Consider the following 14693-nt stretch of genomic DNA (forward strand, 5'->3'; position numbering starts at 1 on the left):
ATCGTAATGGGGGAAGAAGACAATCCGACAATTTCCATATCGCTGCAAGAAGAGACCATCACTCCTTTCACTGGATCTAAGTAAGGGAACGAGAAGCTCATGAGCAGCAGCGCCACACGCAGCAAGCAGACGCGGCTGCTGCGGCAAGCTAGCGTCCTCCACGAACTGCAGGAGTCGCAGGAGAAGGACTCGCTGGACGGCCGCTACGCGCGCCTCATGGCCGAGCTGGCTGCGCTCTGCAGCGACCGCAATAACGTCATGACGGTGGAGTCACTGCAGTTCTTCGCCTCCAGTGGACGCGCTGAGCCCGTCAAGCTCGAGCGTGCGCCTGAGCGTGCCGATGCACAGCAGAAGCAGAGCAGCAGCAAGCAGGACGACCTGCTGAGCGCTGACGCCGCGCGTCGCCAGCGCGTCGAGGAACTCACGCGATTCTTCATGGAGGCGAAATCGGACATTGAGTTTGCACTTGGTGGTGGGCGTGACTTCCACGAGGCCAAGGACAAGGACAAGGACAAGGACGCGGAGAGCGAACGTGACGAAGACAAGGACGACTGGGAAGCCGAAAACGATAGTCTACATGTAGACGATGCCCAGGACCCAGAAAGACGACTAGCCAAGCTGCATGCTAGGCTGCTCAAGGAAAAACTGGACAACAGGGTGTACAACGTCATGCTGGGTCCGATCCGGGAGCAGGACCCGGCACTGTACGGTGCCATTCTGTGCCATCCGCTTATCACCGGCGTGGATCCGAAGAAGGACAAGAAGAAGAAAAAGAAACGGAAGGACAGAGATCGCAAGGACAAACAGCCGTCACAAACCAACATCGGGGCTGGCATGCTTACGCCCGATTTGACGGCCGATCCTTTGTCGGAAGAAGACATGAAGACCAACATTAGTCGATTTGTCGCCAAGAGCATTGCCGACGGATCGCTACAGGCACTGATGCTTGCGGCGAAGCTCCTCTTGACTTTCTTGGACCATCAAAGTAAATCGAGCGAAGCGGCTCTGCCAACGTTCCCGCTCGCGTCGCATCTACGAGTTTTGCGTGGAGAGAAAGCCCCCGAATATAAGCCTAAAAAGGCCCCTGGTGCAGGTACGAAACAAGTCACAACGCCGACGAAAGCGGATCAGACCGTGGCGGACTCGAGTGCTCTTGACAGGGCGGACAGCAGCTTTGAGACGGATTTGCAAAGCGTTGTGCTGGAGACTGCGACCTCCGCCGAAATGGATTTGGACTCGGACAGGGGGTCGATTGCCAAACTCCGTGCTCGGTTGAGTCGATTCGGCGACGATGGAGATGATGGAGACGATGATGAAGACGACGATGATGATGACCGAGGCGACGGCGAAGACAGCCTTGGTGGTGAAGGCGTGGATGAAGATGCGCTGATGGCCCGTGCAATCGCGTTGTCACTTTCTCCCGAAGTAAATTTGCGCGATCAAAATGGCTCGGACGATAAGCCATCGACCCCGAAGAGCGAGAGCAAGCTTGAAGGAGCGGCAACGGAGCAAAACGAGGCTCCCGTCGTGAAAACTCGGCCGCCCAAGTTTTCTGCTGAGGAATTGCTGGAACTGGGTCCATTCACGCTTCCTAGTGATTCCATGGCTGCAGTCGATGGGGTTACTGTTGTGATGGCTTTGATTGTCCAGATGGCTAAAGTATGCATGGAGTACCTGAAGTCGTGCCAGCAGGGTGTTCTCCCTAACAAATCTCCAGTTCAGCCGCACCCACTGACCTTCATGCTCCTGAATTCCTTATTGAAGGACTTGCACACTTCCACCGCTCCTCATTCTCGGTGGGCAGAGGACCCCAGCTGGGATGCCAAGTGGCGTTTATTCACGTCGTGCTCGATGCTTTCGCTGTTTCGCGTGCTAGAAGTCAACTTTTTCCATGTCGAAGTGGTGGGGATTGCCCCGGCTTCTGTTGGTCTAGGACAGATTCCCAAGATAAGCCCCCAACAAAATGACGGCAAAAGTGAAGGTGGCAACCCGCTGTTGGAGAGTTTGAAGTCGCTAGTGCTTCATTATGTCGCCGTCGAGAGTCTCCCTCAAGTTGACACAGGCAAGGATGTCGTCGGCGCTATAATTTTTTCAGGTCCGGCATCGTGCTCTCCAGTTGATGTACAGAATGCCGCAGCATACTATTACCGTCGGATTCGTGAACAAGCAACGGCGGCGTGGATACGCGCTTTTGCTATCTTCTATGACGGACAGAAAGAGCGACACATGATACTGGCGTCAAAGCTGACCGAGTGTCTTAAACTTGCCCGATCTGGTGAACAAAATGTTGCCTGGAAGTTTCACCAGCTGGATCTCCTATGCGCTCGATTGGCGCTGCCCGATATGGCGCAACAGTTTGTGCCCACCTGTGTAGATGTTATTGAACATGAGAGCAAGATCGAACGTGAGCAGAAGACTCAGAGTGGAACTGACTCTAGCGTGAAACCAATAGATGACGGAGCGCTTCAGAATGCCGCGTCAAAGACAGGGAAAATCAAAGCAAAGTGGAGCCCTGCCGTCATTCGTGCTTCGCTTGACTCTGGGTCTCTAAGTGCACGATGCCTTTACGACTATATTTCGGGGCATGGCCCTCCTGGTCTTCTGGATACACTCATGGAAAGTCCCGGTGGCTGTCCAAGCGACGATGCACTGAATGCTGAAACGTTGGCAAACGCATACGATGAAATGTGGGATATGGGGCGCAAGCAAAAGGAGGAAGCTTTGGAATGTATTAATCGCCTGCCCAGTCTTGTTGATCTGCTACGCGAGAGCATTTTGTCTTCCGGGTGGCATCGCTTCTCGTTTAAAGACAGCTACGACTTGGTGCACGCTCCATTGCTACCGCTACTCGAAAAAGAGAATTTGATGCGACCACCGACGCTGAATGCCCGAGTTGTCCTGCTCCGATCACTTCAAGACTTAATGATCCAGCGAATCGGTGGATCCCGTGGTGACGAGCCTCCCGCTTTGGAGTTCGATTCTTCGAGATGCGCTGAAACGATGACACTTTCAGACGGGAACCGAACTGCTAAGCAATACACAGCAAAGCAGTGGGGAATGGTGATGGCTACAACCGGTTGTCCTCCTAACACCGGTATTCATGAGTGGGGTGTTCGTCTCGATCGTTGCGAGAAAGGCCACATTTTCCTTGGTGTGTGTACCAGAGATGCATCCGTGGCAACCTACGTTGGTGGTGATCGGCAAGGTTGGGGGCTCATTGGTACTCGAGCGCTCTGGCATGCCCGAAGCAAAGTCCGTGGCGACTATGGAGACGGTTTTACTACGGGCAGTGTTGTGCGGGTCCGGTTAAATACGGATAGCGGTGCGCTATCGTTTGGTGTCGGAGATAGTGATTGGGGTATTGCTTTCGATGGCTTGACGCAGCACGGTACCTTATATCCTGCCATTGGTCTGTACCAACGAGACGATCAAGTGACTATTCTGCCCGTTCAACCGGCAGTGGATACAGCATTTGCGGCATCTTCGAACGGTGAAGCAGTCGAACAGAAGGGTGTGGCAATTCCTGCTGTTCTCAAACCGTTCTTGCATCACGCAGGAGCGTTATTGGAGTCGTGTTGCTCGTTCTTGTCGAGCCCCGCGCTGAATGATTTGAACATCTCAGATCAGCAATTGTCTCTTACTCCTAGACAAAAGGTCGAGCGTGCGCGTGATTACGAGCGGTTGGTGTCTTCACACCCACTGCTGTTTTCAGTGGTGACTCCGCTCATCAGTTCTCTGAGTCTTATCCGGAACTACCACGGGCTGTCTTCGACACTGGCTATGACCTTCGTGCCATGGTGTATTCGTACTATGCAAAGCATTGAGCGTGTGAATCAAGCTCTTCGCGCGCTGGCGACTTCCAATGAAGGTGATGACTGCGTTTCTCCTGGTAACCTTGTGCTCAGCGTAGCTGGAGAATGGGAATTAAAGAGTATGGCTGCTGGTAATATTCCGGCTCAGCAATACCATCTCACTCTTTCTCAAGGAAAAGATGGATCGATGCATGGTCGCAGCAGTGGCTCGTTTACCACGGTGACGCTGAACGGTATCGCTCGAGGAACAAAGGTTTCATTCGTAGAAATCTGGCGCCAAGGAGGCACCTGCCTGGTCGAGGGACGTCTCCGTGCCGATGGTACCGTATTCACAGGTAGTTATGAAGACACCAAAAGCCATACAAGCGGTTGTATTGTGGGAAACAAAGTCTCGCGCGATTCCAAGGATACAGATGAACGTCAGTGGGTGAGCAACCAGCTCGTCATCCTGGAAATGGTAATTGCGAATTTGCTGGGCTACTTTGGCCATGCGCTGACCAGTTTGGAGAACGATGATGTACTTGTTGATAACGTGGATACGAGCGTCCTCAGCATGATTGAAACCGTCAAGAAGGACGAAGGCGAAAGCGATGACGGCGATTTATCCAATTTTTCATCGTCTGAGTGCTCGCTTGATGACTACGATGAGTGGGTGAGCAGCAGCTTGCTTGAGGGTGGATTGCCTCTGGACTACGTGCAGACGCACTTGAAGAGTGTGCTCGGTCGATGTTCGGAGATTACTGGTGTCGGGTCAGCCGCGGCTACCGGTTCATTACCTGTTCTCACCGAAGCTACTAAGACCTGGATGCAGTTCGTCCTTCCCAAAATGCTTTCGGTACCTCTTCCTAATGCAGATAGTACGCCTGTCGCTGGCGCTCGTGTGAGCAGCCCCTTCTTGAAGGATCTTATCGAAAATCGCGGTGAGGCTGCCATGCTGGATCAGTGGGTGTCGAAACATGTTGGAGAGTCACCATTCGTGCGACTTGGAGGGGAGCCTATGAAGGTTACTCGACGTACCGTTTGCGCTGCCATGATATGGCATAGCGGTTTCTTGAACTTCATCAAAAAGCATATCGACGACTCGCCGAGCAACTTCACCGAGAGTGATATTCGACCACATGACAACTTGATGCACATTTGGAGAGCTGCTCAAAGAGTCATCGAGTGGGCTATCCGGGCAAAGAATTCGATGGGATCCTCGTACACTGTTGTTGCTGGACTGGTAATCAGGAAAGCTCAATTTTTGCTCGAGATTGAACCCAGCGCAAAGGCTTTGGCGGCTGCGGAGGCTGTGTTTGCGTTGACAACAGTGGATAACGGTGCCCAAAGGATAGCGTCCAAGTCAGCAGTGTACGAATGCGCCGAGCGTATTTACAGCGATGTACTGGTACAAGTTGCGCGTTTTGTGGAAGCTCCTGTTCGGGTATCGACGCTTCAGTCAAGGATGCTAGGAAATTGCACCGCAGCATTCCTGCGAACAATTGGCATGCTATCCTTTAGAAATTTCGTGGGCGACTCGGGTAACAACCATCGCGGAGTTTTAACTGCAGACCGTCACGAAGTCATCCAGTCTTCATTCGCGTTATCAAGTGCACTGCAGTGGCTGTCCCCTTCTCTCGCCGACTTTAAAGCGCACGGTGGTCGTGGTGGATCTTTGAGCAAGGACTTTGGAGACTTCGGTGCTAGTGTTGTCCCAGCTCCGTCGGTCTTATCCCAAGCCAATACCACGGAGTCTACCTACTACCTGAGTGGACTTGGTGGCTGCGGGAAGCATTTGAAAAGTGACCTGCGGGATTCCTTCGAGTCGTTGTATGGATACCTGAGTGCGTCGCTGTCCAAAGCTACTTGGGCCCACGACGCTGACCTGCAGCTGGTTATCTTGCTCGCTTGGGGAATCATCATTCAGCCGGATGATCATTCGTTTTTGTCACGCGTTGGCATTTTCAGAGTGTTGCAGACTGTGTTGGACGAGGCCCGTGGGTCTAGCGATATGGCTTTAACAGAAACCTTAGCTGACCCATCCCGTAATTCCCCTGATGACGCGGCGTTGATTGCGGAGAACAAGAAGAAGATTGTCCAAGCAGCACTGAAGGTGGTGCATCTGCTAGCCGCACAAGTTGCTCATGCCAGCGATACTGCTGATGGGCTTTTAAACGCGTCCGATCTCCCATCGACTCCGGGTCTCAGCTTAGGTTCCATTCCACTGTTGCGCAAGCCCTCAGGCCCTGAAACACTCGGCAAGTCTGTGTTCCACATGCTGTATACAGAGCTGAAGAACTCTTTGGAAGAGATGCGGCAGAATCGAGGGAATATGGCTGTTAATGCTTCGTCGACTGCGTTTGTTACTGACCCAACGCAATCTGGTGATCCAAGCACATCTGGATCGGAAGCAGTCTTTGGAGGTGGCATGGATGATGCTCAAGAGTATTGCTATCAGATCTGTTCGCTCCTATATTCGGTGAGCGGCTCGCCTGTGTGCAGGTCGCATCTTTCTTCGTCGCGGTGGCTTCGACTGCTACTTGCTCTGGTTGATGTGAACTCGCCCCAAATACAGCGACGGATCCTAAAATTGCTTCGTCGACTACTGCCATCGCTCGACCCGTCCTCTATTAAAGTGCGCTATGACGAAGTCGAAAGCTTTGACATGGACAGTGACGACGAGTATGATGCTGACGATGAGCCGGACCATGCATCCACATTGATTAACTTCTTTGTGGGAATTGTGGGGATGAATAACCCTCCAAGTGTCGCTAACGTGATGCTGCAACGGCTTGCAAATTCCAGTGTTTCTGGTAATGCTGAAGCTCCTGGTCAGGTGTCATCGTCTGGTTTTAACGGCGGGGGCCTCGCTGCTGAAGTTGTACTGCTTCTGCGTTCGTTGTACGAATCGGACAAGTGGGCTGAGTATTTGAACCGCGCGATTTCCGATGCACTCGCCTCAATTCCGCTCGTTTGTGTCACAGAGCAAACGGGAGCAATAGCAGAAACTGCCGACTCTGATGTGGAGATGGAAGACATGTCCAAAGAGACGCCGTCGCTCGAAAGCTGGACGATACAGACCACGAATTACGTGCGAGCCTTGTCTGCTCTGTGCATTCTCGATGGACAGATTGAAGGCATCCACGTCGGTGGCACAGTCAAAATCATGCCTCGGTCCGGCTCATCCTTGCAAGAGATAGCGTTCCGAGGTGCTCGAGGTGTGGTTGTTGCCTATGAGGCGGAGAAGTCAGCAGCAGAAGTACTGCTGCGCGGAAACCGCGCAGATGAGACCAGCAACCAGCAGCAGTCTCTACCCCCAACGCGCTCCATTCCGGTAAGTGTTGGAGAACATATTTGATGGGAGGAACGATGCACTTACTATTCGTGTATGTTGTTTAATCATAGACTCGCCCAGTTCGTGTGCCTATTGACGATTTGTTTGCAGTTCCAGAAGTTGAGCTGCCCAACAACGCTTTTTCCGACGAAGTCTTGCAATCGCTACTTGTTGCGCGCTTCCCATACTTTCTGGCAGAAGTCAAGAAGAGCCTCATGGACGTGAGTATCATCGACGCTCTCAACGGGGCTGACGAGGAAGGTGGGAACGATGGAGAAAGCGAAGACGACGATGACATGTCCAATGATGGTTCCTCGTCACCATCGGCGATGGACAGCGAAATGCCCAGTGGTGCTGGTGCCGATGAATCCGACTCGGAAGCCAATGGATCTTCTCGTCACGAGGAAAGTGGAGCTGAATCGGCGTCACCCACGGAGCCTACAGATGTTCTGGCAGAAATGGAAAAGGAGTCACGACTCTATCGAATGCTGCTTTGCCAGCACGGCCTTCGTGCTGCTGCAACATTGCTGAAGAACGACTATTGCGCTGCGACGTTTATCCGTGGCGTCGGTCCTAGTGGCCTCAAGGACCTGCTTATGGTAGCAATTTCTGAGACTCCTACAACTGCAGGAGTCGGAGATATCTCCTCGCTGGAGGAAAGCTGGCTGATGCTGTGGTCCCGTTGGAACGCAATTAGAAGTGCTCACGCAACACCATCGCTACCTGCAAACGCCAGTAAAGGAAAGAATAAAACGAGCGATACGGGCGAAGCTGACAGCTCTCCGGGACCGATGGTTCAGCAGATGATGGAGATGGGTTTCCCGAAAGAGTGGTGTGATGTTGCCTTGGCTCGCTGCTCGCAGAATGTTGAAGCAGCAATTAATTTCTGTTTCGAACACAGTAGTGACATGGAGCGTCTTGTTGCAGAGTATCGGTCCGGTCGGTCTGGTGGAGATGGCAGCTCGAAATCTGCGCGAAAAGACGACTTTGAAGCTATCAGCCCGCTACTGGAGCAGTTGTCTGAGATGGGATTCCCTTTCAACTGGTGCAAAAAGGCTCTAGCAGCTAACCGGAATAACGTGGACGCGGCGCTGACGTGGATTCTATCAAACGGCGAGGCCTTGGAAGCTGAAGATCGACGTGATGAGGAAGCCAAGCTACGCGCGGCAGGTGGGGATGGCGCAGACGCAACTGTTCCAACTACCACCATTCCAGAAGGTGAAGATAGTGTGCTCATGCCAAACCCGCTTCGAGCTGTGAGTGGCCAGGCCTGCGTCGGTGAGCACGACTTAATGGTGGAAGGCCTCGTTGGTGGTGGCTTCGCTAGCGTTGGTGCGCCGGATTGTCTAGTCTCGAGCGGGCGATGGTACTATGAAGCTGTCCTTCACACCAACGGCTGCATTCAAATTGGCTGGGCAGATGTAGCATTCTGCGGCGCAGCTGATCGTGGGGATGGAGTTGGAGATGGCGCACACTCGTGGGCGTACGACGGGTGGAGACAACAGCGATGGCATGGTCGGTCGTCGCCATGGGGGTCGAAATGGAAACAAGGCGATGTTGTGGGCTGCGGTATCGACGCAGACGCTGGTACCATCATCTTTAGCCTGAATGGCAAGATGCGATCGGCCAACATGGGTGTCGCTTTCCGGGCTGTTGACTTTGCCCGCGGTGTGTACCCATGCGCAAGTTTTAATCGAAGAGAGCGGTTGCAGTTCAATCTTGGTGGAACGCCGTTCAAGTACCCTCCCCCGCCAGGTTTTCAGCCGATTTTGAACGTCTTGAGTGATACTCACGACCTTAGTCTGGTACCTAAGGGCTTTGAAGTGATTGGATCCCGAGAAGATTGTTTGGAAGAGAGTACGGGTGAGGAAAATTACTCGAGTGATACGAGATACTTCGCTCGAGACATGCATCCATCCATGCTACGGAGCTCTGGCCACAGTCGCAGTAGTGGGTTTACCTCTGGCTCCGGCATGACAAAGGCGGACGCGTTGGCTGAGATCAAGGCTCTCCCTGATAATCGCGTGTATGTGGAACTGCTGGTGGTCACGCGGTCACTTGCAATTTTGCAAGCAAGACGGGCTTTGTTGACATTGCTAGCCAAGTGGCCCAAGTCAGAAGTGGGCCCGTTCTCCGTTGCAGCGTGCTTGTCTGGTGGAGGTGCTACCACCGCGAGTGAGGACGCGGCAAGGTTTATCGACTTTGTCAAACTCATTGCGAGTTTGAGTGCTCTCCACGTGTCCAATGCACTGCCCAGCACGTCTCTTACTCTCCCAGACGACGACGCTCTTCATCTTCTCGATTGTGGTGCCACTGGCCGATTCGCACTAGGATTACTCTCTGGGGTTGTGCAGTCGGCGCTGAACAACGCTCTTTCGACAATTACGTCTGGAGCGTATGACCACAACCCGCTGGTGGATACGACTCTGTCGTGTATTTCGTCGGAGGTTAAGAGAGCTTCTCAACGCCAGTACGCTCGCATCCCGTGGAATTCATCGGAGGCTGCTATCACTGCAATGCTCCTGCAGGTCACAGCCGAAGCAGGACAGACGTGGTCCGATAAGGAAGTGCTGAGTCACCCCAACCTGTTCCTGGCGGAGTGGATCAGCGGTTTGCTGCTAGAATCGTTGGAGAAACACAAGGAACGGCTCTCCTCGCCTGCTCATGATCGAATTCGGCAGCAATTGCTGCGAGCTTGGACGTCGTCGCTGAAATCCCCTAGCATGTGCGTCAAGGAGCGAGGTGCAACCATTCTTGCGGGCATTCTTCAAGACATTCTGCCGAAGACGTCCGAGATCACAGATGCAAGTGACGTGGCGGCCATTGACGATGAAACCAAGATGCGACTGAAATTGGCGCTGGAGGTGCTTCCGTTGCAGCGCCTTGTCGATCTCTCACAAGAACGAATTTTGCGCGAGTATCCAAACGCTCCTGTGTGCTCCAAGTATGTTCAAAGCCTCGTGGAACTCGTTTCTGCTACTGGCTTGGTAATGAGTGCTGTGGGACAGTCTACCGATAAACTGTTTGAAAGCAGCTCGTCTCTGCAGTTACAGGCCTGCAAGCGAATCGAGGGGGACCTCGAGCCGATCGACCAGAAGGAATACGAGGAGGTGATGGCCGCAAAGAAGCTTTTGGAGGCGAAGCTAGCGCAGCAGGCTGCCGAAGAAGCGTTGAAGCAGGAGAAACTTGCTGCAGAGCGAGCAGCAGCTGTGGAATCAGGGATTGACAGAGACTCATCGTCAAGTCTAGGCGAAGCGAATACACCGACCATTGACAGCGATGCTGCGAACCAAGACGCCCAGGATGATGCCAGTTCTGCAAGGAATAGCGGTGTTACCAACATGGAGGTCGATAATAGTGACTCTGAGGAGGCTCCGGCCATCACGCTGTCCGCTATTGCGAACATGGTAACTGAAGATAGTGATGTGATGGCAGCCGCTGCTGCTATTGATGCGGGGTCTGGAGACCAACTGGACATCAAGGGACTAGGGCGGAGGACGAAGCTGCCTATGCCTGAGCTGCTTCAGGAGAATGTTGATACCACGTTCGAGTTCCGCCTACCAGAGGAGGACCCCGTCTTCGACACGGCTATGCTGAACACACAGGAAATCGACGTGTTGGAAGCCGCAAAGCGTGGCATTATGGGAGAGGAACCGAGAGGCTGGAAGCACGGCAATGACGTCGGAGTGCTAGCTGATGCCCACACGCAGCTATGGAGTGGCACACTGACCCAGTTCAGGCTTCGCCAAAAGCAAGAGGAAACCAACCAAACGGAGCTGAAGGTCGGATGCAAGGTGATCCGTGGACCCAACTGGAAGTGGCGCGACCAAGACGGAGGCGAAGGTAGTGTGGGCGTTGTTGAGGGTGTGTCACCGTGGAGTGGTGTGGATGGCGAAGGGATGTCCGTGCGCTGGCCAAATGATTCCTTGTACACGTACCGCTGGGGTGCAGACGGCAACTTCGATCTCATTCACGTTGAAGTGGATGAGGACGGGAACATCACGCACCAAGTCCCTACTCCAAAAGCGAAACAGGAGGACGAGGGATCGTTTGGATCTGAACTGCACCTCGGTGTGCTGCTTTATCTCTGTGTTGACGAAAACGATTTGAGTGCGCTAACTACTGAGGGTGTGAAGGTTGCTGGCATGATGGAGTGGCCTGACTACGGTGCTGCTGTTCGCGTTGTTGGTATGAGATATGCTGACGGCTCACTTTGCGTCCAAGAATTGCAGCTAACTCGCGGCAATCCCGACATGGGCTGGATGCTTCGCTTTGGAAGTGAGAAATGGCAACCAGGGACAAAGTACATGCTTCGCCCATTTAAGACGCAAGAAGGAATATCAACGAACGATGCCTCGAAGGTTGAAACGCTCCATGGGGAGTACTCTCACACTGGCGTAAAAGATGGAGAACTTGTTGAAATTCGCGGTGAGCTTCAAATTTCGACAAAGTATCTGTTCACGATGGACCACTACAATCACTTCTCAACGCTTTGCATCTCGTCTGATGGACTGTCAGTCACGTGTCACAGTGGCGAATCGCGGAACCTTGCACTAGGAACGGTGGGGTTTACCACCGGTGTTCACTACTGGGAGGTCCACGTAGAGCAAGCTGAGTTTGGCAGTGTGTTTATTGGCGTGTGTGAGAAGGCCGGCCCGCCGGGTTCCCAGGCCGCGCTGTCGAGTCGTTTGAATAGGTGGCACGGATGGGGCTTTGTAAACTTCCGTGCAACGTATCACAACAGTACGGAGCGGATCTATGGCGACCACTTCAACGCGAGTGACACCATCGGTGTTCGACTCGACATGGAGCAAGGCAAGCTGTCGTTTTTTATGGACGGGATTAAGTTTGGCGAGCATATCGTGTCGGACTTGGGTGTCGCGTTCGAGAACATCAAGGGTGAGCGCAATTCACGTACTTTGTATCCATGCATCGGTATGCGCAAGGGTGGCGATCGTGTCACGCTTAACCAGAAGTGGGTCTCAATGCCTGGAGTGTCTCCGCGCCAGATCCTATCGGACGCTGTAGATGTCAGCAAGTCTCTGCATTCATGGTATGTTTCGATCCAAAAGGGAAAAGCTGCTGCCAGTGCTAGATCGCTCTATACTGACGGGACGGAGGCGATGATACCCTTAACTCCTCCGACTGTCGACACGCGGGTGAAGCTGCCGGAAACATTACTGCGTGAGAGTTGGTCGGAGTGGAAGCGATGGAGCGACAACCACTGGCAACGGTGTCATGTGCGACCGCGCGGGATTTCTGTGGACTTTGACACGTCCCCTGCTGCTTGCATCCAGGTCAGCAATGCTGCGGGCTTGGGTGCTCCGTTTTTGGCTGGTGATCGCGTTCGCATGTGCTCAAAGTGTGGACAGGAGTTAAACCAGCCAGAAGAGGCTGTTATTCTAGGTGTGTACCGTGGATTCCTGTGGTACCGTACTGAAACGCAGGGAAATGAAGGCGCAGACGAAGGACGTGCTTGGGCCTGGTATTGGTCGCCAAGCGAGCTGCCCGAGCTTCTTCTGATTCGTCGTGGTGGCAAGGATATGACACTGATTGAGAACAGCGCAATGGATATGTCGGACTACGAAAACGCACCCGAGCACAGTCCGTTTAAACCCCGCTCGGCACTGGAAGAGCGAGCCAAGACTGACTTCAATGCTTTCGTTGAGCTGGCCACACGAGCGCATTCTACCACGTCCGACATGCAGTTGGTGGAAAGGCTAAACGCGTATTGTGCAGCCATCGGGCTGGATGTGACCAATCTCAAAATTACGGACGTCGTAACTCCGGAGGAGATGGAGGAAACTGAGAGCAGCACAGATGCGGTACGTGGACGCTCTCGGACACGCTCGCTAGTCACGGACGACTACTTCACGTCGCCAGCCCTGAAAAATATTTCTGGCCCCGAGTTGCGTGCTCGTACAGCGGTTCTACGGATTCTGAACAGCAAAATCCTTCGCGTGCTTCCGATCATTGCGGTTCAGCCTGACGATGGAAGCAGCTCTCAGCCGATTGAAGTTGTCGACAGCATCGGTGTTTCTTCCAAGAGCTCAACTGAGTTCCTGTCGACGAGCCTGAAGTTGCGTTCGCTACGACGTTTAGTCTTCACGAACACGAAGCGTGCTTACTGGGACGACGTGCTACGAGCGACAACCACCAGTACACCACTTCCGTCGGACGAGTACGAGGACCCTCGCGAGATCCGTGTTATTCGCATTAACCGCATTCAAGCGCAAGCGTCCAGGTTGAGTTTGTTATCTCAACCGGGTGATCGTCTGCGTCGTTCGGTCTTCGGTCAGCTCTACCGCGAAATGCGCGCGTGGAGCGATAGCTTCTTCCGTCGTGCTTACTGCGGCAAGGGCCACGGCGGCCAGCGTCGTGCATTCAAGGTCAAGTTCTTGGGCGAGGGTGTGAACGACTACGGTGGACCATATCGCGCCGTCTTTGAGCAGATTGTGGACGAACTCCAGATGGACAACGTGGAGCTAGCGAAGGGAGAGCAAGGTCTGCTGCCATTGCTGATCCCGTGTCCGAACCGCCGCAGCGCTACAGGTATCAACCAGGATAAATTCTTGTTGAACCCGTCGTGCGGGACCGCGTTGCTGGCAAACGGACCCATGGCGCTGGATCTGCATCGTTTTTTGGGGAAACTGATTGGCACAGCAGTGCGTCATGGCCTGCAAATGGGACTGGACTTGCCTTCCCTCGTGTGGAGACCATTATCAGGACTTGAAGTCAGCCGCGCGCACCTCGAAAGCGTCGATGTGGCGGTGGCTAACAGTCTGACCCGCGTTGAAGAGCTCCGCACTGAAACGACGGAGACAGCAGCTCAGGAGGCAGAAGAAGTGCTTGGTTACTTGACGCTGTCGACGACATTGAGCGACGGCGTTGAGGTCCCCTTGGTCCCACAAGGTGAAAAGATGGCAGTGACCTTGGCAAACCGAGAGCTGTATGTACAGCTCGTAGAGAAGACTCGACTGACAGAGAGCAGCCAACAGCTTGCCGCGCTGAAGGACGGATTGGCGTCTGTGCTTCCGATGGAGCTGGCACCTTTGTTTACTCCGCGAGAACTGGAAGTGTTGATCTGTGGACGTCGCGAAGTGGACGTGGACCTGCTTCACCAATGCACGGAGTACAGTGAAGGAGCCGACGAGGCGATGCAGCACGTGCAACACTTCTGGGAGGTGCTGCGTGAGATGACAAGCGAAGAGAGAACGTCCTTCTTGCGCTTCGTCTGGGCTCGCAGCCGCATGCCCAACAGCGCCAAGGACTTCCCCATGAACTTCAAGCTGCAGACTGCGCAAGATCCTGGCGCTTCTAGTCAGCCTGACTTGTACCTGCCCCACGCTCAGACGTGTTTCTTCGCGCTGCGGCTCCCAGCCTACACGAGCAAGGAAGTGCTGCGTACAAAGCTGCTGTACGCAATTCAGAACTCGCCTAACATGGACGCCGATGTGCGACTGCACAACGCCGAGGGCTGGGCAGACGCCTAAAACAGTGCAAGCTCCCAGTCCCAACCAACTGCATGATTACATACTGTAGCTTCATATTGACACGAAACAACAACT

The 14693-nt window shown here is 53.7% G+C and overlaps 1 protein-coding gene across 1 annotated transcript; it reads left to right on the top strand.

The window, feature by feature from the left end:
- Positions 1-99: 99 nt before the first annotated feature.
- PITG_01450 (HECT E3 ubiquitin ligase, putative) lies at positions 100-14618 on the top strand (the record flags this gene model as incomplete). Its single annotated transcript, XM_002908069.1, has 10 exons — positions 100-478; positions 584-4344; positions 4438-5499; positions 5545-7125; positions 7197-7824; positions 7897-10363; positions 10448-11216; positions 11262-12182; positions 12291-13142; positions 13206-14618. 10 exons carry the CDS (start codon positions 100-102, stop codon positions 14616-14618), a joined length of 13833 nt encoding a protein of 4610 aa, XP_002908115.1.
- Between the last annotated feature and the right edge of the window lie 75 nt (positions 14619-14693).

This window comes from Phytophthora infestans, genomic scaffold, assembly GCF_000142945.1.
Source record: "Phytophthora infestans T30-4 supercont1.2 genomic scaffold, whole genome shotgun sequence".
Lineage (NCBI taxonomy): Eukaryota > Oomycota > Peronosporomycetes > Peronosporales > Peronosporaceae > Phytophthora > Phytophthora infestans.